This window comes from Podarcis melisellensis (genome assembly GCF_964234715.1).
Source record: "Podarcis melisellensis genome assembly, chromosome: 7".
Taxonomy (NCBI): domain Eukaryota; kingdom Metazoa; phylum Chordata; class Lepidosauria; order Squamata; family Lacertidae; genus Podarcis; species Podarcis melisellensis.
This window is the reverse complement of record NC_138539.1, coordinates 79,782,327-79,808,552: the sequence shown is the minus strand read 5'-3', so window position 1 is coordinate 79,808,552 and position 26,226 is coordinate 79,782,327. Positions and strand designations below refer to the sequence as shown.

General features: G+C 42.8%; 1 protein-coding gene across 1 annotated transcript in view; it reads left to right on the top strand.

Annotated features, from left to right (window-relative positions):
- The window catches only part of ELP2 (elongator acetyltransferase complex subunit 2), a 44,769-nt gene that overhangs the window by 6,203 nt on the left and 12,340 nt on the right, over window positions 1-26,226 (top strand). The window contains 13 exon segments of the mRNA XM_081920039.1: window positions 520-676; window positions 2,868-2,945; window positions 4,697-4,761; window positions 6,216-6,282; window positions 8,173-8,316; window positions 10,588-10,683; window positions 12,083-12,183; window positions 13,066-13,197; window positions 14,528-14,677; window positions 15,671-15,859; window positions 16,300-16,369; window positions 18,408-18,506; window positions 18,634-18,691. Coding sequence (XP_081776165.1) covers window positions 520-676; window positions 2,868-2,945; window positions 4,697-4,761; window positions 6,216-6,282; window positions 8,173-8,316; window positions 10,588-10,683; window positions 12,083-12,183; window positions 13,066-13,197; window positions 14,528-14,677; window positions 15,671-15,859; window positions 16,300-16,369; window positions 18,408-18,506; window positions 18,634-18,691 — 1,406 coding nt within the window.

Genomic DNA, 26,226 nt, shown 5'->3' with positions numbered 1-26,226 from the left:
GACTTCACAGAAAACAAATTGGATTTGCCCTGTGCTATACAGGAGGTGAAATTAAATGACCCTTCTGATAGCATTTGGAATAAAATTATTTTCATCAATATTACCCTTCAGTTGTTTTCTATTCTGCCTGAATGCTTTTCTGTTGTGTTCAATTTAGTTTGAACCTTAATTATTACTATTTTGTCATATACCAAGCCATTTAAAGTAGCTTTAGAAAATGGATGGAAAAACCCAGTGATGTTGCTTTTTGTGAACTTAACAGAGTTCTAATTTTTATTAGAACACAGAACAGCGTAGATTACAAATAGAATGTTGTATAAAGTGCATATTTTCTAATGCCCTGGACAAAAATGAGAGCAATGTAATTTGCTTACCAGTGTCCTCAACTAAAGCTTTTGTATTTCACTTCCGTTACAATTTTTAGCACAGTTCTGAAAACTGCACACTTTGCATGGCAGCTTGATTTGGACTTCAAGGTTCTTGTCCTTCCTTTGTGTAATCTTATAATATTCTGTTTAGCTTGTGAACTGCACTCATCTTGAAGGCCACTCTGAAGCAGTTTGCTCTTTGGATGCTGTATACATGAGGAATGAATCTGCAGGAGAGTTAAATATACTTTTAGCTTCTGCGGCTTCTGACTCTACTGTGCGAATCTGGTCCAAACAAGGAACAGAAGGTAACTTTCTCTATTGTGCTTTGTGAACAGATTCTTTCAAGAAGTCACATTCATGTAGCAAAGTTTAGTGATATGTATCCATATCTTTAGGAGAATCTGAATTCTTCCAGTTGGAATACACTGGTTTCAAATAGCCACCAGTTGTCTAGCTAGCAAAAATGCATTTTTTAAAACAGTTTTTGGTGTGTCTGTTTTCTTTTTGTAAAGTTAGCTGGGAATATAACTGAAGAATGATATAAAAACACTTAAAATAGCAGAAAGGTGGCAGTCCAGTGGATAGTCAAAGTTAGGAAAGTATTCAGGATATGTTAGAACAGAAGGTCTCAATTATAAATAGGCGTGCTGAACAAACACAAATCATAGCCATACTTTCATCAACTTGGAGGACAAATTAATGTTGTGCAAATTCCGGGGGGGGGGGGGATAGGTCTGTTAATGATTATTAGCCATGATAGCTAATAGAAACGATATACAGTGGTACCTCGGGTTAAGTACTTAATTTGTTCTGTACGTCCGTTCTTAACCTGAAACTGTTCTTAACCCGAAGCACCATTTTAGCTAATGGGGCCTCCTGCTGCTGCCGCGCCGCTAGAGCCCAATTTCTGTTCTTATCCTGAAGCAAAGTTCTTAACCTGAAGCACTATTTCTGGCTTAGTGGAGTGTGTAACCTGAAGCGTATGTAACCCGAGGTACCACTGTACCTTTAAGTGCTAGAGATTGAGGATAAGCCATAGGGGATGGCAATTACTTTTGTGCTGTACCTGTGAGCTTCTGGGTAGCTGATATTGAAATGGAATTCTGGACCCATAGCCTGAACAAAAAAAAAAAACCCCAGATCCCTCCTGGAGCCCTATTTGTGTGTGTGTACCTCCATACATGAATGCCCCACTTTAGGCAGGTCAAGTTAGGAGTCATGGCTGGTATGTGCCTCAGTATCTAGGAGACAGGCTGCTTGTATATTCTAGAGAGCCTCTTCAAGCATTCAGGACACTCAGTATTGAACACCTGAATAAGGCTCAGACCTTAAGTACTTTCAATATCTGATGTTATCGACATTCATCTGCCCTGGGTGACAATGGAAGAGTTGGAAAGTTACAGTGCCTGCTGTCGCTGTAAAGGCAGACATGGGAGAGACATGTTTTGTTGCAGCTGGGGCAGATGAAGGTGTCCGGTTGTGCTGCTGCACATGCACCATGGCATTTCTTCCCGCTGTGCTCCTCCCAGCAGTCATTCCTCCTCTAGTCACTGCTGTGGGTCCATGACCTGTCTGTCTCCAGGCACTTTAGTCATCTGCAAGGGATTCCCACAAGCTATACATCTTGACAAAGAAAGGGCAAAGGCGATAGCTATGTTGTGTTATGCCGAACCTTTACGTCACTTGCCTTGCTACTTGCCACAATGCATGATTCCTTAAAATTGTTTCCTATAATAAGGGAAGTACAGTATTTTTCGCCCTATAGGACGCACCGTCCCATAAGGCGCACCTAGTTTTTTTTGGGGGGGGGGGAAATAAAGGGAAAAAAATTATTTTTCCCCCCCCAGGCGCGGGGCTGGGACGGGGGAGGCCCGAGCTTCCCCCGACCCCAGCCCCCAAACAGGCAACTCTCTGCAAGCTGTGGGAGCCCAGCGCTGGCTCCTGCTGCTTGCGGAGAGGTCCGCGAAGCCTGGACGCGCTGATCTCAGCGCGCGCAGGCTTCGGCATGCAGGCAACTCTCCGCAAGCAGCGGGAGCACTCCCGCTGCTTGCGGAGAGGTCCCCGAAGCCTGGAGAGCGAGAGGGGTCGGTGCGCACCGACCCCTCTCGCTCTCCAGGCTTCAGCGAAAGCCTGCATTCGCCCCATAGGACGCACACACATTTCCCCTTCATTTTTGGAGGGGAAAAAGTGCGTCCTATAGGGCGAAAAATACGGTAGATGAATTTTGTCCCACTGAGATGAGGAACCACCTCTCAATGTGCCAAGGTCAGTGTGAATTCTTTCGTTCTGATCTGCTGTAACCTCTCCTTATCAGTTTTTCTATACCTGAGTCAGTTTCTCTGTTGCATTTCTTTATGATGTATAATCCTTTAGGTTAATCTTGGGTGAGTTTTAATTCTTTGTAGCTGTAATTAGCAGCTTATCTCTTTGGTTCTACATTGGCTGTCATGTTGACTGCTGGTGTGCAAAACTATTCTTTCTCTCTCTCCCTCTCAGTTAAATGTCTTCAGACGCTGCTATTTGGAAATGGATTTGTTATGGATGTTTCTTTGTCCTTCTTGCCAGACAGCAACAGTAAGTGTGTCTGTGAAACTGTTTAATCATTTAAAGGGATGCTTAACTGGTGTTTTAAGCATTTTAATCGATGTAGTTGATGGATGGCAGCAAATTTCGAAGACTGACTCAAACATTTTGTTTTAAAGTATATTTCAAAAGTGCAGTACTGGGCTCCTAATATCTGCTCCTGTGAGTTCCCATTTTCACACCCACCCACACCAGTGTGACTTGACACTAATTTGACTTCAGTACTGCTTTCTTTGCCATGTTGCTCAATATGTTTAGAGGATATTTTCTTTCTTTCTTGTGTGCACTACATTTATTGGTAAATATATCAAAGGAGATAGTGAATGTTACTTTTCCACTTTCAGCTTTCTATTCAGTGTTTTGAGAATAAATGCAAGCAAAAATTGCATAGTCAGTCATCTGAGCTATGATTCTATCCCTAAACGCTGAATATTCTCCCTCCGTTTGTTTTCACCTTCCTCCCTTCTCTCTGTTGTCTCCCATGTGTTGAATGTTAGGTTGCAAGTGCCTTGGGACAGGCCCCTGCCCTTTTGGTTATTACTCTGTTAAAGCACCATGCACATTAATGGTGTTATGGTAACAAAACAATTTATTGTTTGGTGTGTCTTTAAATGATGGCCTCTCAGTGATGCAGGAGTTTTAGGTTTGTTCACACCCCTCCTTTACCTCGTCACTGCTGGATGGAAGGATGGAACAGAGAGGAGGGACATCTGCCCCAGATGTTGTGTGTTTTATTGGAAAATGGTACCTCCTTTATGGTTGCAACCAAGTATCCCCATGTTTGCTGCAAATTGAGTGTGGTGCAGGGTCTGGGAGAGAGCCCATTCAAATAAATTCAGCTCAGCTGGATGCTTGTAATTGTATCCACCATGCCTGATGCCAAAATCAATACTGACTTTTGGGATTATCAGACTTGTCAGAATGATGCGTTTTAAAGTTCCCTTTGACCCATGTCTTTAGTAGCAAATGTCTGCTTCTAAGTTCTATTGTATTTATAAGTCAATATCTATACATTATCCTTTTTTGAGAAAATACCTATGAAATTAACTCTTTGCAGATGAGCAGGTGATTGCTGAAGTGGAAGTGAATATGTTGGGAAGTTATTGGTGTTGTGTCAGGATCAATTAGGAGTTGCCATTCACCTGTTGTGTTCACCTTTTAGTACTGGGATTATGTGGGTTGCATGCATATAAAGCAGTGATTCTGTTCATAGGAGTTGGATTTCCAAAACACTGGAATGATGCATAGACAATCCTGATATATTATCTTCATCCCAGGCTCAGCATGTGTTTCATGGTGCTGTTTATGGAGACCCAGAAAGCCATCCTCTGCCCTAGGGTAAATAGATACATTAGTGCAGGAGCATAATATAGGAAGGCAGAAAATTTTGTAATTTGACTTTTAGCAGTGTGGAGAGCAGCTTAATTCCTTCTTTTTGAAATTTGTGAAATTATAACTACTCCAGCACTGGATATTCTACAGATTATGAGGTTTTTTTTATAGTCCTGGAACTGTGTAACACACCCATAGAAGTAAGTCCCAGAGCATTCAAGGTGTGCTGGCTTCCTGGTACTTTGGCATAGGATTGCAGCCTTAGGCTCCTTCTCTCCCTCCTTCCCTCTCTTTCTCGCTCTCTTCTTCCTTTAGTAAATGTGGTGTACTCCCTTGTGTCCATTTTATTTTTCTGTTTAAAATAATAATAATGAAACAGCAGGTTTTGACTGACTGCTTTGCCATTTCAGTACCGGTACTGGCTTGCGGTGGGGATGACTGCAAAATTCATTTATATGTGCAGCAGGATGGACAGGTAACTATTGCTTCTGTCTCCTATCCCATGAATAGTATGTCATTTTTTTGGTGTTTTGTTGTGACCGTGATTTTGTGGGAAGAAAATGAAGGTACGAAAAATGAAGTTGAATACATGGGAGAAGTGTTTACAAATATTGCTGTGGTGCGCCTTTATATTGAATTTTCAAAATGACTTTTAATTTGTTTATATTCCATTCTATTCGGAGGATTTTGAGCTTAGACAAATAATGTGTTTTGGGTTTAGGTGTGTTCCTTCCAGTTCACATTTGATGTTAATTGACATCTGTGCTAGCATTCATCATAGACAGGTTGTGTGTGTGGAATTGTTCAGCATGCCTGCCAATTCATGGGTGACCGATGTGCCTATTTATTCCAATGAGTTATACACCACCCTTCATTGAATTTGGCTTCAGTGTGGTTTACAGAATTAAAAATATCAAAATGCCTTCAAAAATATACTTTTAAATGCCAAACAGTGCAACACTATACACATTTACTCAGAAGTAAGTTCCAATGTGTTCAATAAAGTTTAAAGGTAAAGGTACCCCTGACTGTTGGGTCCAGTCGCAAACTACTCTGGGGTTGCGACGCTCATCTCGCTCTATAGGCCGAGGGAGCCGGTGTTTGTCCGCAGACAGCTTCTGGGTCATGTGGCCAGCATGACTAAGCTGCTTCTGACGAAACCAAAGCAGTGCACGGTAATGCCGTTTACCATCCCGCTGGAGCGGTACCTATTTATCTATTTGCACTTTGACGTGCTTTCAAACTGCTAGGTGGGCAAGAGCTGGGACCGAACAACTGGAGCTCACCTCGTCGCGGGGATTCAAACCGCCGACCTTCTGATCGGCAAGCCCTAGGCTCAGTGGTTTAGACCACAGCTCCACCCGCATCCCTTCTCAAAGTTTACTTCTAGGTAAATGAGTATAAGACAGCAAGCTTTAAAAGCTTACAGGTTTGCCTGGCACCTGAAAGAACGCAACCTTGCTGGGGAAAGGCATCCTACAAGTTCAAAATGGTCCTCTTTGTGATTGTCTCCTGTTTAAATGAAGAGGGAACAGAGAGAAAACCCTCAGCTAACAATCTGAGAAGGTACTCCTTCAGGTCCCCAAATCACTTTGAATCAAATTTGGATTGGAGAGGCTGCCATTGGAGCTATCTCAAATAAGCTCTGCCTGTCAGAATCTGGGCCGCTACATTCTGTACCAGCTGAAGCTTCTGAATAATCTTCAAATTAAGCCCGATGTATAATGCATTACAGTAATCCATTCGAGAGAGGTTACCAGGGCATGGCTGACTCTGACCTCGCCGGTGAACCAGCTGAGGCTGCCAAAAGGCACCCTGTGCTGTTTGAGCTCATAGCAACAAAGCTGAATCCAGGAGAACCCTCAGGCTGTAATGCGGAGCATCAAAATACAGATATTTGTGCTATATAAGGACACTGGTTTGTTTCAGTTTCAGAAGACTTTGCTGCTCCATGGCCATGAAGACTGGATAAGAGGGGTTGAATGGGCAGTTTGCGGTAGGTAGAGCATGCAGCAAGGCATTTTTAATAATCTAATGTGCCATATAGAGAAAGATTACTAGGAAAAGCCAAGCATCTGAGATGGTTTTAATCCCCCTTTCATATATGCAAACATAGTATTTGAGACCCAGCGGGGCAGCGTTCAGAAACAAGTAGGATGGCAGAACTTGATAACGAGAGTGCTGTAATTTTTAACACTATAGTTAGATGTTTATTTTTATAATTCCGCTGGCATGAATTTTCTTCTCCACATTTTGAAGGCGACGTTGCTAATAGGGAAAGATAATTTCAGAGGATTCGACTATATAATGTAATAGGCAAGTGTTCCATTTTGGATAATGAAGTAAAGGAATTGTCCTTTCAGTCTGGAGTAGCCTGCTTCCTAGAGTTCAGCCTTTGTTGAAACAAAGAGGGACAATTGTGTTTTCCAATGCAGGTGCTTGGCCTAGAAGAATCAAGGCCTCAACACTTGCATCTTATAAATGAGGTTCTAGGGTAGGGTTCAGCAAACTACGGCCCATGGGCCAGATACGGCCTAAGGGGGTCGTTAAACCGCCTGCTCGGTCAGTCCCTATGAGGAGCTAAACTGGCGTGCTGCGCTGGTTGCGCCGCATGGGCACTGACTTCCGGGACGCAGCCACGGCTTCCTGCAGCCAATAGGAAGCCGCAGATGCCTCCCCGCCCCCCCCCCCGCCATGGCTCCGAAAGCCAGCGGGGAAAGGGCGGTGGGCGTGGGTGCACGCTCCCACACGCGGGCGATCCAGCCCACCAGTGGACAAGTTTGCTGACCCCTGTTCTAGGGAAACTGGATTTTATGCCCACTTCTACACTCTCCAGTTTTTCTGTTCCCCTGTGGAATCTCGAGAAAAGAGCACACCAAGAACTCAAGCCAATGTAAGTTTCAGTAGTGGGAGTAGTCCCTACTCGCAAATCAATAGTCAATAGTAACAAAAACTAATCCATTCAAAAGTATGTATTCTGACAAGGATTACAAACTCAAACTCAAATAGAGATTATAAACTCTAACAGAGATTACAAACTCAAACTCATAAAAATATGTATAACACAATAATTCATTACAGAATTAGAGATAAGAGTTTATGAGTGGAGATAAATTCATGTTAGTCCATATTCGTCGTGGAGGTCTTAATTTCAGTCACTGAGCAGAAATCAGAAGTCAATTATGGATTAGAAACCAGGACAGGGCCCTGTTTTGATGTATTCACCTTCATCAGCTGGAAGTATCAAATATTACATGAAAATACTTTATAAAACAGTATTATATAGCATTTGGTTCCTTACCTAATTTTTAAAGGGTTGTGTAAGTTGAAGACTTTCGGATAAATATATCCTGTTATTTTCTACATTTCTCAAGGATAACAACTGAAAAAGTCAATATTAATAATAGTTACATGTGTTGGATCAAATTAAAAACCTCTAAGGCAGCATATAATAATATGATTCCTCCACCCCTGTGGAATCTTAGCATGTATGTAACCTTGCCCATAACTTACAGCTTTGCTCTGTGTAGTACATGTTAGAAATAGAGAATCTTAGAAGATACTGAATCCCACCCTGAGAAACCACGTAGCACTATCTTTCCACAAACAGGTGATTTTGCCAAACTATTCCAACCTAGATTCAAGTACGTATTCCAACCTACAGAGCTTTCCTTAGATTATGTGAGGCATTTCTTCAGTATTGTAGCTAATATGACAGTGTGATATTTATCCCTCTCCACACTGAATGGTGCTGACATGCTCTACAGCAAAGTATTTTATTTTGGTATTCGTTAGCAACTTGCTCATGGCAATACTGATTTCCCTGGGCAATGAACTTCCCATCTTTAAAATCTTCCTGATTTTCATTTATTTAATTTTGCAAAAGACGGAGATCTCTTCTTGGCAAGCTGTTCCCAGGATTGTCTGATAAGGATCTGGAAGATGCATGCAACTTCATTGCTTGTGGAAGCCCAAGATGAGGAAACCATAAGGCTGAAGGAGAACATTTTCACCGTGAAAAATGACAATGGTTAGTCTCTATGAATAGCTGTTGCTTTTTCTGAGGCAGTATGCAATTGTTGTCAGTAGGGTTAAATGAAAGTGTAGAACCTGAGGTTTGCCATTATTTTTATTTTATGTTTTATTTTGACAAAATAAGAATAAATAAGAATAAAAATGTGAACCCCACCCACAAGACCATTCCATTGTCAATATCCAATCTCCCAAAATTTCAACACCTCTTGCAATAGTTTGACCCCTTTCCATTTTAACAGTACAAATTCTACAAATACCTTCCATATCTCCTCAAAATCATTTCTCCTACATATTCCCCATCTTACCTTAATAGCACATGTTAATTTATCATTAATAGCTATATCCAACACCTCTTTATATTCATCTTGCTCCTTCCACTTCCTTTAAAAAATATATATACTTTATTGGTTTTAAAAACTGTGTAACGTAAGTAATCAACATTAAACAAAAAGAAAAATAAACAATCATACCATAGTTGGTGCTTGTTGTATGTAACAATTTTAGTTGGATTCAACATCACCTCTGGTCCCCCCATTGTGGTTCACAGATTACATTCTTTATCTGTGCACTAAACTTTGTCTCCTCTACGTTGTTTCAATTGCATTGGTTTTATAAGATTATTCTATTACACGCAGAATGTCAATCCAGACCTGCCAACAGATTTATATTTTTGCAATGTTCTTTTAAATAAACTCTGTATACATCCAATTCCTAGTTATAATAACTCGTGCAGCTGTCAATAAATCTGTGAGCAAGTCCTTCATAGCCTGCGAACTTTCCACCGACTCGTAAATTGATAATAATGCTACCTCTGGACTTTTGGTCAGCTTTAACCCAGCGATTTCTGTTATCTCCTTAAACACCCTTTTCCAAATTTCTTTTACATATTTACACCTCCACCACATGTGGACATAAGTCCTGGTTTGCCATTCTTGAGTTTCAAATTCTCCTTTCCTGAGAATTATTCACTGAACTCATGCTGTATGACTATACCATCCAAAGGGCCAAGAGAGGCGTTTCTGCGTGCTTTATTTCAGCTAACCTCATAAACTTCAGCCCACTCCTGTTACATCATCCGTTCCTGTTCCTGGGCAGGGATTTAACCTTTCCTACTGCATAGCCAAGTCAGCAGTAGAGTACAGAAATTGCACAGAGAAATATATTGCATCAGCTCACCCTAGTGAGACATATTTGTGAATGGAAACGAGTTTGTTTGCACATATCTCCATTATCAATAGGAGGCTACATTTTGTGTATGTTTGAGAGGCGTACCTGCATTCAGAACCCAGGATTTGCAGATGTGACGCTATACCACCCTATCTGACTTCCCAAACAAACTTCTGAAGGTGTTCAGAGACATGTGAAGTCGTACTTAGGCTTTCACATTTTGTTGTGGAATCTATTTGTTGTGCCAACTATCCACACTATGGCTGGGTGCTTCTTGACAGTTTGTTAGCATAACTCCATAAAGGTAAAGGTAAAAGGACCCCTGACCATTAGGTCCAGTCGCAGACGACTCTGGGGTTGCGGCGCTCATCTTGCTTTATTGGCCAAGGGAGCCAGCGTACAGCTTCCGGGTCATGCGGCCAGCATGACTAAGCAGCTTCTGGCGAACCAGAGCAGCGCATGGAAATGCTGTTTACCTTCCCGCTGGAGCAGTACCTATTTATCTACTTGCACTTTTGATGTGCTTTCGAACTGCTAGGTTGGCAGAAACAGGGACCGAGCAACGGGAGCTCACTCCGTCGCGGGCATTCGAACCACCAACCTTCTGATTGGCAAGCCCTAGGCTCTGTGGTTTAACCCACAGCGCCACCCGCGTACCTATAGCATAACTCCATACTGTCCTTGCTTTTCTATGCAAAACTGTAGTTTGTTTGCTATACTTCTAAACCATCCTTCCTCCCATGAGATCCCAGGGTGGTGTGCAAATAAAACACACACACACACACACAATGCACACAAAGTAACATTCTGTTTGAAACAGCTGAAACCATTGGAAAGCAGCTAAAAGAGACAAATAAGATAAGGTTTGAGAAGAACCTCCCCTGCCATATGCAAGACTCACATCAATGACAGGAACGGAATGGTCCAGGTTTTGTTATTTGCATCTAACGGATTTCAGGGAATGTAGTGGAGTTACTTTGTGAATTTACCTTATGGGGATGTTAGCTGGTTTCATACACCAGTAATCTTGACTATGTCCTTGGTTCTTTTATAGATATAAGCTTTGAAGATTTTTATTATCTTTTTTGCTCTGTGGTAGGTTCAGATGCATCTTTTGCTGTTACTCTGGACTCTGTGTTAGCTGGACATGAAAACTGGGTATATGCTGTTCACTGGCAGCCTTCCTTTCCCAAAGGTAAGAAGTATGTGAGCCGTAAACTGGGGGACAGCTAGACATGGCGAAGAACACTGGATTGCTGTGGGTAATGGAACACCCATAATGACTTCTCCCATACCTTATCTCTGTGTTGTGCATTTTCCCATCCCAGTGTGGCAGCTGGTGATGTGGAGTAGAGGCTGGGAATTGCAGGAAATGATATTGATTCTGCCTGTAGCTCATTAACTTTTTCCTTTAGTCCTGATTCTGCCTGGGTATGGATTTTGGTTATTCTGCACTGTCTGTCCTTAGGGTTGCTCCAACCCTAACATTGCCAGTTGCTGAATCATTGCAATAATTACAGTGACCACCAGCCTTTTCAGATCAAGGAGCCACTAACACTGACAAGGGGGCTCCTTTTTTCTTTGCCTTTTAAAATATGCATCCAGATTTGTCTTTCTCTCTTTCCCTTTTCTTCTATTGAAAATAGCAACATTCAGTGACATTTAGAATCACAAATGCTGATTCTTTTGGAAAATCGCCATTGCTTTGCCAGTGCAGCCTGCCTTAAGGTTCATCTCAACCTATGATTTACCACTTAATGTGTCACGAGTCGCCAGTTAACAACCAATGATTCACCAAGTGCTGCATTTCCAAATAGTGACTCCACTTGGCACTTCTGGGTGTAATGTTTTCTCTTGTGATTGGAACTGAATTTGTGCAATTTGAAATGTATGGACCCAGAACCACCTGCAAACATTCCCTTTTAAAGCAGGGGCGGTAGACAATTACTACGGCACCTACTATCCAATCTGCACCTGTAATGGTTATATGGGGTTGCTCGTGCGTAAGTTGCCGCCACTCCTGGCTAGGTAGCCTGGTTAAACCTTTCCTGGCTGGACAGCCCTTCACTTCGTGGCTGTTCAGTCGCTAGCAGAATCCGTCAGTGGGCGTTTCTTGAACTTCTTCCAGCAAAGCAGTTCTTTGACGCCAAGTCTATGCCTACTTTCCCTGCGCGGAAGTCTTCTGCGCAGGGTGGGTGTGGGTAGCGGAGGACCTGTGCTCTCCCCGCTGGTCTCCAGCGAAGAGTCCTGGAGCCCTCTCTCCGATTCCCCCATCCGCCCCCCTTTATCCCTGGTGTTACGCTGATTTCCTTCCGCAGCCGATGAGTCCCCTCTCTCCCTGCTTGTCCCTTCTCCGGCATCGCTTGGGAGCCCTGCCTCCACTTCTGGCTCCGATGTCAGTTCCCTGACAGCACCCTTCTTGGAATACTGTAAATTGCAACTACACATTTCTCTCCTCTTCAGCCCAACACAGTTTGTTCTGCAGCATGCCTTTGTAGAATTATCTTACCTTTGCTATCCCGAATACAATATGTGAGACGCAAAAGAGCATGCTAGCATCTTCCACAAAGATAAATTTTCTCCTTGCACTGTAGATGGCAGGATGGAACAGCCAATGAGGTTGTTGTCTGCTTCAATGGACAAAACTGTGATCCTCTGGGCTCCAGATGATGAATCTGGGGTGTGGTTGGAACAGGTAGGCATGTTTTATACATTTTCCTCTCTTGCTTTCTCTGCCCACCCCCACCCCCTGCGGCTTTAGAAATTAAGTAAAGGGAAAATGAGGTCATATCCAAGCCTAAAAAGAATTCAAGTGGAAAGTATTGTAATTGTAGCAGGCTGTTCCTTCAGTGGAAGAGTAAACAAGCAACATTCTGCTGTATTTAGAACCACAAAAACTGATTCTTAAAAGCAGTAAAGACTTCTGTGTTCATATGAGGGCAGGGAGGGGGCTGGGCTTGCAGCAAAGAGGCCACACACATTTGAAACCCGTCCAGCCTGTCTGCCTACAGATGGATTTGAACTGAAACTTAAGTACTTGCCTTATGCTGGAAACTTGGTGTTTTTCTTTTTAATAAACCAGATGTTCCCAGCATCTAGTACCCTGCACCAGTACATGGAGGTTCACTTTAGCTGTTACGGATAATAAATACTGATTTTTATGAATTTGTCTAAAAAAAGAATTTAAGCCAGCTAAGCCAATAATCGTCATTTCACCTTGGAATGTTATATTTTTATTGCAGACTGCCTGTGAACTTGGCAAATAAACATATCAAACCATTTTTAAAATTAAGATATATTGGTGATAAATATGGGGGGGGGGGGTTGAATCTATTTTTCTGTGTTGTTTGTACATATAACAGGTGTGTGCTAGACCCTGAACTAATGGTTTCTTAATTTTGTAAGATCAATAGCACATTAATGCTGCTGTAACTGCGTTCTTTTAACTTCTCTTTTGGGTGTAATTCTAACTGTAGATAAAGTTTTGTTATTTTGTTTAGGATTAAGTCTTTAGCTATCAATGAGCAGATTGACTGGCGGCTGGCTCATGTATTTTGTGTTCAATTTTTCAAAAAAGGTCCGAGTAGGAGAAGTGGGTGGAAATACTCTGGGGTTTTTTGACTGTCACTTCAGCCCAGATGGCTCAATGATTCTTGCTCATGCTTTCCACGGAGCGCTGCATCTTTGGAAACAGACTTCAGCAAACAAGGCAAGAGAATTTATTTATGTTGCTAGAGAAGAAAATGTTCACAGACTCTTGTTGTATAGGAAGCCGTGGCTTTGTGCTCAAAAGATACACTAGATTGGATATCTATTCTGAACACCTCATTTAAGCTAAAGCATTGATCTTCTTAATTTTCTACCACAATTAGTAGCAAATAAGATTAAATCTGATGGGATCACTGGGGTGTGCCTTTTGGGCTCTGTGGGTAGTAAACATCGTGTGTGTGTATGTGTGTGTGTGTGTGTGTGTGTGTGTACGTACACACACACACACACACACACACATATATGAATGATACATTGCTTTGTGCTGAGTCAGTCCATCTGGCCCACTCTGGTCTACCCCACAGCAGTATCTTTCCAAGATCTGTGAGACAGACAAACCTTTCCCAGCCTTTTAACTGTAGATGACAGGACCAAACCTGAGACCTTCTGCTTGCGAAATGCGCATGCCATTTCCAGGCTAGCTCTTAGTAGGTATGAGGTGGGTGGGTAAAATGCTATTGGAAGAGAGGATCATGCTGCCTTCAATATATGTAGCATTTTCAAATGTATGAAAACTCGGCCAAAGATCCCCTTCATTGTAACCAGCAAGGTATGCCTATGACCATGACCTCATTTTATGTGGCTTGAAGCCCATCAAAGTTCCTTGGTTCCTGTTTGTTTCCTCCTTATTTTTCCTGGCTTTTAAAAGCCCCCCGTTCCCCCCCTATGTAGCATCAGAACAATTGGAAAAGGCAATATTTTATTGGATAAAAATAAATTGATTAGGGGGGTGTGTGTGTGTGTGTGCGCGTGCTATTATTCCCTACTCCTCGCCACTGTTTTTACAGCTCAGACTTCTGCTGTGTGTTTGTGAATAGCATGCTAAAGTTCAAAAGGAATGCCCTTTTCTTGCTTTCTCAGAACAGTAGCTATATTGGTCTATTGTAAATATAATAATCCTTTGTATACTCATTTTAGAGTCAGCCCATGTAACCTAGTGGTGTTTGCTTTTGAGTGGACCTAAAATTGGGAATTCTAATTTGAGATGGTCATTGTGAAAATTGAGGCAGGGCAGTTTTTCTTCTGGATTAGTTAGACATTTGGCTCTGTCCATTATTGGTCTCCAAGGAAATGTGGTTCCCAACCTTGTAATACTTTACTCTCATCCTTCATCGGACTATTAGCTGCCGTTAGCAGATCTGCTGACACCCCCCGCCCCCCAGTGCTAATTCTTTTCTTCTTAGCTGTGCGCTTCATTTATAGTGAGATCTCTATATTTAACAGATAGCTCGTTCACATTTTATATAATATTTGTGGTCTTGATTTAATAGAGAGAATGGGCTCCAGAAGTGGTTATTTCAGGGCATTTCGATGCCGTGCAAGATGTGATGTGGGATCCAGAAGGAGAATTCATCATCTCTGTTGGTTCTGACCAAACTACAAGAATCTTTGCTCCATGGAAAAGGGAGAACAAAACAGAGGTATTTATTTATTTTATCTTTTCTACAAGCTTGCGAAATCATCTGTAAGTCAATAGGTCACAAAATGTGAAACTTGAACAATGGCTCGTCTCTAATTTCTCAAAAACAATTTACGCTGCACACTGATCTGTAGTTTGCTACTATGATATTACAGTATTGCGGATGTCTAAAAATGTCCAGTTCTTGCACTAAAAGGAGCATTTCAAAAATCATATCTTGCTTTTTGCAGACTTCCTGCTAATTGTGTCATTGTTTATGCAGCATCCCCTTGCTCTGTTCTGTTTCCTTTAGAGGAATAAAATATATTAAAGAGAAATTTAGAACCAGTAAGTGGAGGGCTAAGACTTAACTTCGGGATACCTGTTCAACTTTTGGCAGAGATGCTTTCCTGCAGCCTTGATAAAAATTAGAGCAATCTTTTCTCCATTGCTCATAAGTGTGAAGAGATCCCTAGCATTTCCAGTGAGGACTAAGTCGAGGGCAAGGATGCTTTTTCTGGGGAATGGGCTGAATGTCCATTTTCAGCAAAATTGACTACAGTGGTGCCTCGCAAGACGAAATTAATCCGTTCCGTGAGGCTCTTCGTATAGCGTTTTTTTCATCTTGCGAAGCAAGCCCATTGACAGCTTAGCGGATTAGCGCTATTAGCGGTTTAGCGGCTTTTAGCGATCAGCTGTTAAGTGGCTTATCAGCGGATCAGCTGATAAGCGGCTTAGCCGCTTAGGAAAAGGGGGGGAAAGGGAAAAAACCCCGCAGGAACTCGCAAGACATTTTCGTCTTGCGAAGCAAGCCCATAGGGAAATTCATTTTGCGAAGTGCCTCCAAAACGGAAAACCCTTTCGTCTAGCGGGTTTTCCGTCTTGCGAGGCGTTCGTCTTGCGGGGCACCACTGTACTTAGAATGGACTGAGGCTAAATGTTCTCAATTCTTCAGTGCTTCTTTCCTATAGCTGACAATACTTACATACTTATATGTCACTGGTCCCTTTACTAGGCATCATGGCATGAAATAGCAAGACCCCAGGTCCATGGATATGACATGCAGTGTTTAGCAATGACTGGCCGATTCCAGTTTGTGTCTGGAGCAGATGAGAAGGTGCTTCGAGTATTTACTGCACCCAGGAATTTTATGGAAAACTTCAGCAGCATTTCTGGTATATCTCTGGAGGAACTAAAGAGTGGAGTAAGTGTGTTTTTACTTTCTTTTAAAGTGTGTGAGCTCTTACCGGAGATCCATTAACTGGAGATCTTCGCTATGTGAATTGTTTACAGCCAAGCTACGGTTCCTCCTTTGAGTCTTTGAGAAATACAGACTAAAAGACACGAGGCCTGGAACTATGGTAGTTGGCTCACAGGGGAGCCAGAATTGTGTTGGTACTTTCATCTATAAAGTTGAAGCATGCAGTTTTAAGTTTTAACAGTTTCGGATTGGTATTTTCCTACTCATAGGAATGTATTGGGCATTATGTATTACCAAGCTTGAGTTTTTACGTCATGAAAGGTCAGGCTGAAAGTACACTAAAGAAGGACCATCAAGAAATTTCAAAGCTTATATGAGTAACTCCACCCAAGGAAAGCAAACACCCAGCTAACTTCTACATAACTTTTCTTTTTTCTCTTTAGCAAATGATTGATCTTCCAGAAGGAGCTACTGTGCCAGCCTTGGGGCTGTCCAATAAGGCTGTCTTTCAAAGTAAGAGTTGTGCGTTGTCTGTGTGATTTGCAAATCATTCTCTATCTACACCTATGTGTGTATATACACACATATATACTCATATGTGACTAATAAAATGTTTGTGCTTGTTGTTTTTAATAAGATTTGTGTTGTTTAGATTGATGAGAGGCACTAGGTGGCTGGACCTTATTTAGCCTTGGTTTGAATTCTGGGAAGTTGCTAAGTCTAGCCTAGCCATTTGGAGGAATTTGGAAACATTTCCTTTCTGGGATCAGATAGTAACTGGTGGGAAAGAGTATTAAGACATTGGAGACTAGTTTCTGCCATTCAGAGGACAAGATAATATTGGGCTAGATGGACAAATATTCTGACAGGGTGTAAGGTAGCTTAAAAAAACCAGGAATTGGCTGGCTCTTGTCTCTAAAGAGATATGATTGAAGCTATTTTGTCAACAAAAACAACACTGGAAGAGCAGTCCTAACCTTCGTCCAGGCAGCAGTGGGCCAAGACAGAATGATGTAGCCACTGCTGCTTCTGCAAGCCCACCACTCATGCCAGCGGGGATAGAAGCTTGGGGGGTGTATGGGGTGAGCAGACAAAACACTGCTCCACTCTATGTTAGCCTGGAGTCAAGTGACTGTAGTTGGGCTGGCTCTGGATGCTAGGCTGGTTAGGCTCCCCTCTGCCTGCTCCTGGAATGCCCTGTTTGGGGGGCTTTCAATGGGCTACCTCTGGCGGAAGTCCTCCTGGCTGTATGTTTGGTAAGATGAACGGGGAGGTGTGCCAGAGGTGTGCCACTGCTGTCATTTTGTGGCAAAGACTGGCGGAGCTGTTTTGGGCTGGGCAGAGGGAGCCCTCTGCTTCATCTTGTACAACGCCCCCTCCCCCCAGCATGCTAGATAGGGTTTTTAGATTGCGGTTCTTATCCCAGTATATCACTTCTTTCTGTTAGGACATTTGTCAGTTACCCAGTACTGTGATAAGCCTATGCATAGTCTGCTGTGTCATACCAGAATTCATGAGCTGTTGTCCCTAATTCCTTTCAAGAATTCATTTTATGCAGTTAAATTACTGCCCTGTTATTTCAATGCGTTGCCCACCCTGCTGTTGGTGTCAAGATGGCAGGAGATGTGCCTGGATGTCTTGGGTGCTGTATGTTTCTATGTTGTTCAGATCTGGTAACATACGTTTCCCTGAAAACTTAATCGGATGCCACTGGTTAAAGTCTCCGTATGCCACGCTTCATGGCTCACACCCATACTTGATGGCTGGGTAAAACTATTCAATAGAGTGTATATTTTAAGCTTTCCCTTTTTTTGAACAAATCTTCTTGATTAATAAATTTAGTGCAATTGTTATGAAATTGCAAACTTCATTTCCTACAGAAGTCAGTTGAGGGAGCTCAGATTGGCAGGGATATCTAACAAAAGCAAAAAAAAAAATTTGATGGCATCTGGAGACTAAATTCTGTAGGTAATGGCCCACTTTGCCAAATGCTGAGTTGCAGCTGGGAAAAGTACAGTGGTGCCTCGCAAGATGAAATTAATTCTTTTCGTGAGTCTTTTCGTCTTGCGATGTTTTTCGTCTTGCGAAGCATGGTCCGTCGCAACTGCGCCTCTTCAAGCGGCTTTAGGAAAAAAGCGAACAAACTCGCAAGACGTTTTCGTCTTGCGAAGCAAGCCCATAGGGAAATTCGTCTTGCGCATTTTTCATTTTGCGAGGCATTCGTCTTGCAGGGCACCACTGTATAAGGCAGAAAAGTCTGTAGAAAGCTGACCAAGAAGATGAGTTATGGGGTGATCTCAGGAGAACGCCATACCAGCTTCTTTCTGCTTTCTCTAGGTCCTGCCAGGAGTTGTGTCATGAGGCCCAAATAGTTTACCTTGCCTTGTAAAATTTGCTAACCTTTCTATCCAAACATAATTGGATTATGGACCAAATATTCTTTTAGATAATTTAAACTGAAAGCAGAATTGTTCTTTTCTGTTCAGTATTTTGTTAACCATTCCTTGATTGGCATGTTACTTTCGGACTCTAAAATATGCCTCTTTTACAGCTGAAGATACAGCAGCCCAGACAACTGAAGAGGAAGAAAAACTTAGTAACGCTTCCAGCCAGTATCATGAAAATTACTTTCAGCCTTGTAGTCTTACAGGTATGCAACATGTTAAAATGCTGTTCTTGGGAATTTTGTTATGTAAATTAAGGGAGCAGATGAAAGGGAGGGGGGGGCAGTATGAGGAAAAAAACCTCTTTGTTCTAAACCAATTAATATCTTCCAGAACCTCCCACGGAAGATCATCTCTTGCAGAACACGTTATGGCCTGAAACACAAAAGTTGTAAGTTGCTTTGTTTATCTGATGAGAAATAAATGGAAGAAATATGGGGAAAGGTTTTAACTCATTTGTTTAAAGTCAACTTCCCATGAGTTGTCCCCATTTCCTCATTAAACTTGTAGTTGTTCTGGGCTAAATGTGGGCCAAATGAATGAATGGTATTTATTAAAAACCACATTTGCATCCTATTCTTTATTGAGGTAGCTCAGAATAGCATGCAAAATCATCTTTCATTTTATTCCCACAACAGCCTTGAATGGATGGGGAATGAACCTGGGTCTCTAGCCAGGTTTGAAGATACTTAGTAAGAACGTTTAGCATCTAATGTATATGTTATGTATGTATTTGATTTTATGTCCTATCCCATCCAAAAGGCTTGGGGCAAGTTACAGTATGCGAATTACTCTGACCTATCAATTAACTGCTTGACAGTCAATTTGAATTTAAAAAAGGCCGGATAATGCTTCTGGAAGACCTACTGGCCTAGGCTTTGGCAAGTTTTTGTTGAATTCTTTGCAACTTTTTCAAAACCCCATAAGTAGCTGTTGTTATTTAGTAGTAGTAGTAGTAGTAAAGGTAAGGTAAAGGGACCCCTGACCATTAGGTCCAGTCGTGGCCGACTCTGGGGTTGCGGCGCTCATCTCGCTTTACTGGCTGAGGGAGCTTCCAAGGTACAGCATCCGGGTCTTGTGGCCAGCATGACTAAGCCGCTTCTGGCAAACCGGAGCAGTGCATGGAAACGCCGTTTACCTTCCCGCCAGAGCGGTACCTATTTATCTACTTGCACTTTGATGTGCTTTCAAACTGCTAGGTTGGCAGGAGCAGGGACCGAGCAACGGGAGCTCACTCCGTCGTGGGGATTCGAACCGCCGACCTTCTGATTGGCTCTGTGGTTTAACCCACAGCGCCACCCATGTCCCTAGTAGTAGTAGTAGTAGTGATTTTTTTTATTATGCTTCTGTTATTAATATAATCTAGGCAATGGGAACAGAGACTGAGAGAGAGTGGCTTCCTGAAGGGTGTAGGTTCCTAACTAATAAGAGTTAGTGGCTGAGATAAGACTTGAACCTGTGACCTTCTGGCTTACTAATGGCATTTTTAGCTGCTATACTATATCACTTGGTAAACACGGAGCAGTAGCTTTATTGATCCTGAGTATAGCTCCCTCCTGAAACTGAGAAACAAACAATAGACGAATGAGTGGCTGCTCTCCTGAAACAAGTGCTTTTAGGAGCTAGAGGGTAACCCAGAGGCAGCTCTGTGTTCAGTGAAGGAGTTGCTGAGTTGCATCAAATATGTGTGCATTTGAGCAGAGGTCAGGAGATAGATTTTTGCCTTTAGATTCAGCGAGGTCTGCTGTCCTGGAACAATTCCCAGGGAGGCTGTTTTCCCCTCTGTTTTTCTTTGCTCGCTGCAGTTGCCTTAAAGGCGCTTTAAATTGTGGCAGCTCTCTTTGCAAAGTGTGCCAGTTTTTCACAGTCTCTCATTCTTGGCAGGCTGGAGGTGGCAGAGGTACCATGATTCCAAGCAATTTGGCTTTCTGCTGAATCTGAGCAGGGAAGCCTGGAAATATTCTCAGGGCCGGGGGGAAATCCTTGCATGGTTTGCCAAGACCATTTGCCAGAGCCCTGTCCACAGGCCTGCACAACTTGTGACCCACCAAGCAGAATGCAGCCCATAGGCCATGTATTGCCAGCTGCCAGCTGTAGTTTTTGTAGCCACAAGCAAACAGCAAAAACAAAGCAATTAGAAATCTGCAGTATGACCAGCTTTACACGGATGGGTTTTAGAATTTCATAAAACTCTCCCTCTGGCTCAGTGTTAAGGGCGGGGGAAGAAGCTTGTTGCATGTTTTTGGTGGAGGGAAGGTAGTAGCTCAGTCTGCTTCTTGGAACGGTGTGATGAGGTGTCAATCATTCAGTCAACCATATGGCCTTCAGTGGAAGATGTCAGACCAAGCCAAAAACCCGGTTATGTTGGAGGATGTTGTCTAGACAGGATGGCATTCTCTCTCTGGACGTGAAGCGCAGGGTCTTGAAAGCTTCGCCTCTTCTGGGGAGGAGAAGTCGTCCCACCCTCCAAATCTTCCGTGCCTCATGATGGGGTAAAGGTAAAGGTACCCCTGAACGTTAAGTCCAGTCACAGAGGACTCTGGGGTTGTGGCGCTCATCTCGCTTTACAGGCCGAGGGAGCTGGCGTTTGTCTGCAGACAGTTTTTCCGGGTCATGTGGTCATGACTAAGCTGCTTCTGGCAAACCAGAGAAGCGCATGGAAATGCCATTTACCTTCCTGCCGGAGCAGTACCTATTTATCTACTTGTACTGCGTGCTTTCGAACTGCTAGGTTGGCAGGAGCAGGGACCAAACAACGGGAGCTCACCCCCGTCACGGGGATTCGAATTGTCGACCTACTGATCGGCAAGCCCTAGGCTCTGTGGTTTAGACCACAGCGCCACCCCATGATGGGTTAGTTCAAGTCTTTTGTTCCTTAGGAGAAAAGGCTTCCAGTGCGGTACTTTTAACTGCTCTACAGTTAAAAAGAGAAATAAAAACAATTCCTCTTGTGCTATCCACTCTTGTTGTCTACCCTGTTTAACTCCCGACCATTGTCTGGGACTGTTGGCTGGGATTTGGAGGGTCCTCATTCACTGGGGTGGCCAGATTGGCATGGGGAACTACATTTTGACAGTTCCTCTATTTTATGAACTCAGTGTTCACTACTTCTTTTCCGTTTGTAATGAGAGAGAGATTTATTTTTAATTGTGGGTGTAGATGGGATGTGTCACTCTGCTCAAGATCCTGAGGACGTCATCCTATCTAGAGACTGTCCTCTCAACACAATCAGTAAATAGAAATTCACAGTAAGAACCAATTTCCTTTCTCTCTCTAAGCCTAACTAGGGTGGTTGTTACTGCACCTCACCCTTGCCTTCAAATTCTTTTGTTGAAGGTCGGTATAATAGGTAACCAATAACCAAGTAACCGAAAACACTTAGTAAATAAATAACTTTTAAAGGCACATAAGTGCTGTCATTGTATTTGGAGGAAAGGGAGCAGCAGGATTTTTTGATTATTTTTTTTATAGGGAAGTTCTTTTAAATCTGTAGTAATCTTAGTAGGTTTTCGAAGTGAACTCTCATAAACTCAGTAGAGAGACTCTTTGCTAGCTGGCTAAAGGTGCTCTGAGAGGACAATTGTTACATTCGGCTGCAAGCTCATTATTGAGAGAATGGCAAGAGGAACAGGTAGCAGCAGCGTACATTGAATAAGCTTGGTGAATCCCCAGTGAAGTCATTTGCTCATCATAGGTTTTTCTTAAAGGAAAGAGAATTATTTCTCTAACCAAGGCTGTACTTTAGCAAAGAGCACACGAAACAGATGTTTTGCTGGATCCAGATGCAGATACCATCCGTGTGTGTGTGTGTGTGTGTGTGTGTGTGTATCTAGTCCGTTTATAAGTCTGCCCCATTTAAGAGCAGTGATCCCAGTGTGAGTTACACTTAAAAACAACCATAAAATCAATTAAATGCAATATAACAAATATCTGGAGTCTTGTTTCACCTAATGTTTGATTCATGTAACTTTGCATCTGATTAGAGATATGAAACCTCTTCAGCACTGAGAAAATTGCTGATTATGTCTCACAATCCATTTGTCTGATGTGTAAATAGAAAAATGTTATAATAATTATGAGTGTGGAGAAAGCCTGGTGTACAGAATGATGCATTGAACTTTAGACCCAGATTTTCAAATTCTGGCTTGTTTCTGGACTTGCTGCTTTCCCTTGGAGAATTCTTATATACCTCATCATCAAACTTGACTTGGGTTGTGGAGGGACGTGTGTGTGTGTGTGCGCGCGCGCACGCTTCTCTCCATCACACAAATAACATAATTTATATATAATTTAAATAAGTTACATTAATTTAGAAAAAATATATAACAAAAAATGGTAGGGAACGTCTGGCCCATGAGGCTGTTCCCCGCAAACTTTCACACCTAAGCGCATATGGGATGGTAGGTGTAGCTCAGGTACGGCTGTAGCTATTAAGTGAGCTCCCAATTGTTGTTGTTGTTGTTTTGGAGTTCCCTGTAAGAAAAGAAAATGCTCTGTTTGCAGGAAATGGTTTGTATCCAAATGTTTCCTACAAATGAACTTCAGAGGGGACTCCCCTGGAACCACTCATTAGGTGCTGGAAGTGCCTTCAAGGTCACTGTAACTTCCGATTAGCTGATTGGAGGTTACAACAAGTCCCTTTGGCAATCACCTGTTGTTGCTGTTTTTGTTATTTAATTATTGAATTTATATACCACCCTATACCAGGGGTCTCAGGGCAGTTCACAGAATAAAATCAAAATATAAAACCACAGAATACCTAATAACAATTTAAACCAGAGCCCCCCCCCCCCAATTTTTTAAAAAGGGCATAGGATGTAAACTGGATCAACCAAAGGCCTGGTTAAAAAGGAACATTTTTGCCTGGCACCTAAAGGTGTATATTGAAGGCACCAGGCGAACTTCCCTGGGGAGAGCATTCCACAGACGGGGAGCCACTGCAGAGAAGGCCCATTCTCGTGTTGCCACCCTCCGAACCTCTCGAGGAGGAGACACATGAAGGAGGGCCTCAGAAGATGATTTCAGGGTCTGGGTAGGTTCATATGGAAAGAAGCGGTCCTTGAGGTATTCTGGACCTTTTATGAAGTTGGGTTGATGTCATGTAGCGGTCCCTCCCACCTGTCAAAGTTGGCCCATGGCATGGGGAAATGAAAGAATCAGGCCTACCAAGCTGGAACTGGTTCTCCACATCTGGTGGGAAGTTAAAATGCTAGTCTGTGCTAACCATGATTAAGAATTCATACCATAGTACAACAACAAACTGTGATCCAAGATCTGCTTGCCTACTTTCGTTTCCCATCTGCTCTTTTTATAAGTTCAGAACTATCGCCATAGTATAGCAGATCTTTGAGGTGGATCAATTGCCCAAACTGTGGCTTGTGAGGTCCTACGAAACAGCAAGCAGCTGTTTCCAAATGTTATGTTTTACAAACCAGCTTCAAGCTCTGGTTTATTGGCCCTAAACAAACCACAGTTTGGGTACATACATTAAAGCAAGTTTTGATTTAGCTAAACAATGCATGGCTTTGCATTATATCAGAACCCAGTCTAGGTTCAAATGTTCAAAGGCATGGAAAAAGGATCACTGGCCCAATGAAGAGTATGATTTAGGCCGTGGCATTTCCTATTAATAAGATGAAGTTCCTCAAACCCGCTAGGGAAGACTTTTTCCAAGACTGAGTTCTACAGGATCTTTTCTTTTTTTTGTAGAAAGCAATGTATTTTGACAGGAGATAAAGAAAATATTGTCGGTTCCCAATTGTATTTGTGCAGTATTAATCTTGAAAGAAGCAATGTGAAATAATAGAAAATGTAGGTTTAATGTTGCCATAGCAGCAAGAAAAACAGGAACCAGCTTGCTAAAAATAGACCATTTGGCAATTGCATTTCTGTGCGAAATACTGTCACCTCGGCTTTAGATTTCAGAATAAATTTTTAACTTTGATAAATATTTAAGGATATAATTGTGCATAGGAGTCTACTGAAGGGTTCCATTGCAAAGATTACATTTTATAGTTCAATAATAGTACGGTTGAACTTTAAAATAATTACAGGAATAATGAGGCAACATACTAAAACTTGCAGTGTCGAGCTTCATGCAAAATGTGTTTGCTTTTTTAGCTCACATTTGTTGGGCTGGTCTTACTACAGGGTGAATAAAGGTTATAACTCAAGGCATTGCAGACCATTCTGTTGTGCAATCTTCATAGACCCCATGTGGTTGCTGAGGCCTCTTCAAGTGACCTGCCACTAATAGCCGATTTATAAAGAAATGATTAGGGAATAATAATAATTTATTATTTACACCCTGCCCATCTGACTGGGTTTTCCCAGCCACTCTGGGTGGCTCCCGACCAAATATTAAAAACACAAAGCAGCATTAAACATTAAAAACTTCCCTAAACTGGGCTGCCTTCAGGTGTCTTTTAAAAGTAAAATAGTTGCTTATTGCCACAACATCTGCGTTCCACAGGGCAGGCGCCACTACTGAGAAGGCCCTCTACTGTTCTATGATGCTAAGTCAAGTCTGCCAGTTCTCCGCTTGGTGCCTACCTGCCCCTCGCCCCTCCGTCTTCCCCAGCCCACCATTTTCTGACCCATATGGCTTCTTATTTGAACATCACATTTGTGCTCCTTCCAAGGCCAAATAAGAGTTCAATTGGCAGCAGCATCTCCTGCATAGGAGCTCCAGGAACCTGCTTTCTGCCAAGTCAGGTTGTTGGTCAGTGTTGGTGCTGACATTTAAAGCCCTAAACGGCCTCGGTCCAGTATACCCGAAGCAGCGTCTCCACCTCCATCGTTCTGCCCGGACACTGAGGTCCAGTACTGAGGGCCTTCTGGTGGTCCCCTCGCTGCGAGAAGCCAAGTTACAGGGAACCAGGCACAGGGCCTTCTCGGTAGTGGCACCCGCCCTGTGGAACACCCTCCCACCAGATGTCAAAGAGAAAAATAACTACCAAACTTTTAGAAGACATCTAAAGGCAGCCCTGTTTAGGGAAGCTTTTAATGTTTAATAGGTTATTGTATTTTAGTGTTTTGTTGGAAGCCTCCCAGAGTGGCTGGGGGGGACCCAGCCAGATGGGCGGGGTATAAATAAATTATTATTATTATTAGTCCATTGAATTCAGTATTGTCTACACTGCCTGGCAGCAGCTCTCCAGGGTGTCAGGAAGGGAGTCTGTCGCAGGAGATGTTGCTGCCGATTGAACCCGTGGCCGTCGGCATGCAAAGCACTCCACCCTTGCTTCCTAATCATCCAGACATCCTTACATGTAGAAAAGGAAGGCGACCCTTTCGCAAGGGCTTTTCCTTCCAGCTGGATGATGAAGGCACAACTTGGCTGTGCAACCGCACAGGAAGGAGAGAGGAAGAACGGAGAGGCTGCAAGGTGTGTGTGTATCCAGAATATGTTTTGGGACACTCTGAATCAAAGACCCACACTTTTAGGGGAGCCTTCGCTTTGAGATCGCATTGAATCTTATCTAGCTCAATGTTTGGTTTGGGTGCAAGACAGCAGAGCTTTGATACCTCCATACCGGTAATAGCCAAGTTACATGGAAATGAATAGGAACTGGGGTGTGTGTCGTTTTCTTTTCTTTGGCAATCACTCGTAGCCGAGTAAGATTGTCTTCCATAAACACGGTTGTAACAATGAGTCCGTAGGTGACTGTGGAGGCTAATTCTGGATCCACACGTCCTTCCACAGTGGGACATTGGCTTCCGGGTGGGAGTTGATCACGGTGTGGATTTGCCAAGCGTGCCTTCCTCCTAGCACGTTTGTCCCTTGCGTCCTGACTTTGAGTGTCTTCAAAGCCCATGACACCTTTGGTAAAGGCTGTTCTCCAATTGGAGCGCTCACAGGCCAGTGGGGGGGGGGTGTACACTGCAACAAACTGTAGCCCACCAGACATTTTTTGCTGTCTTTGC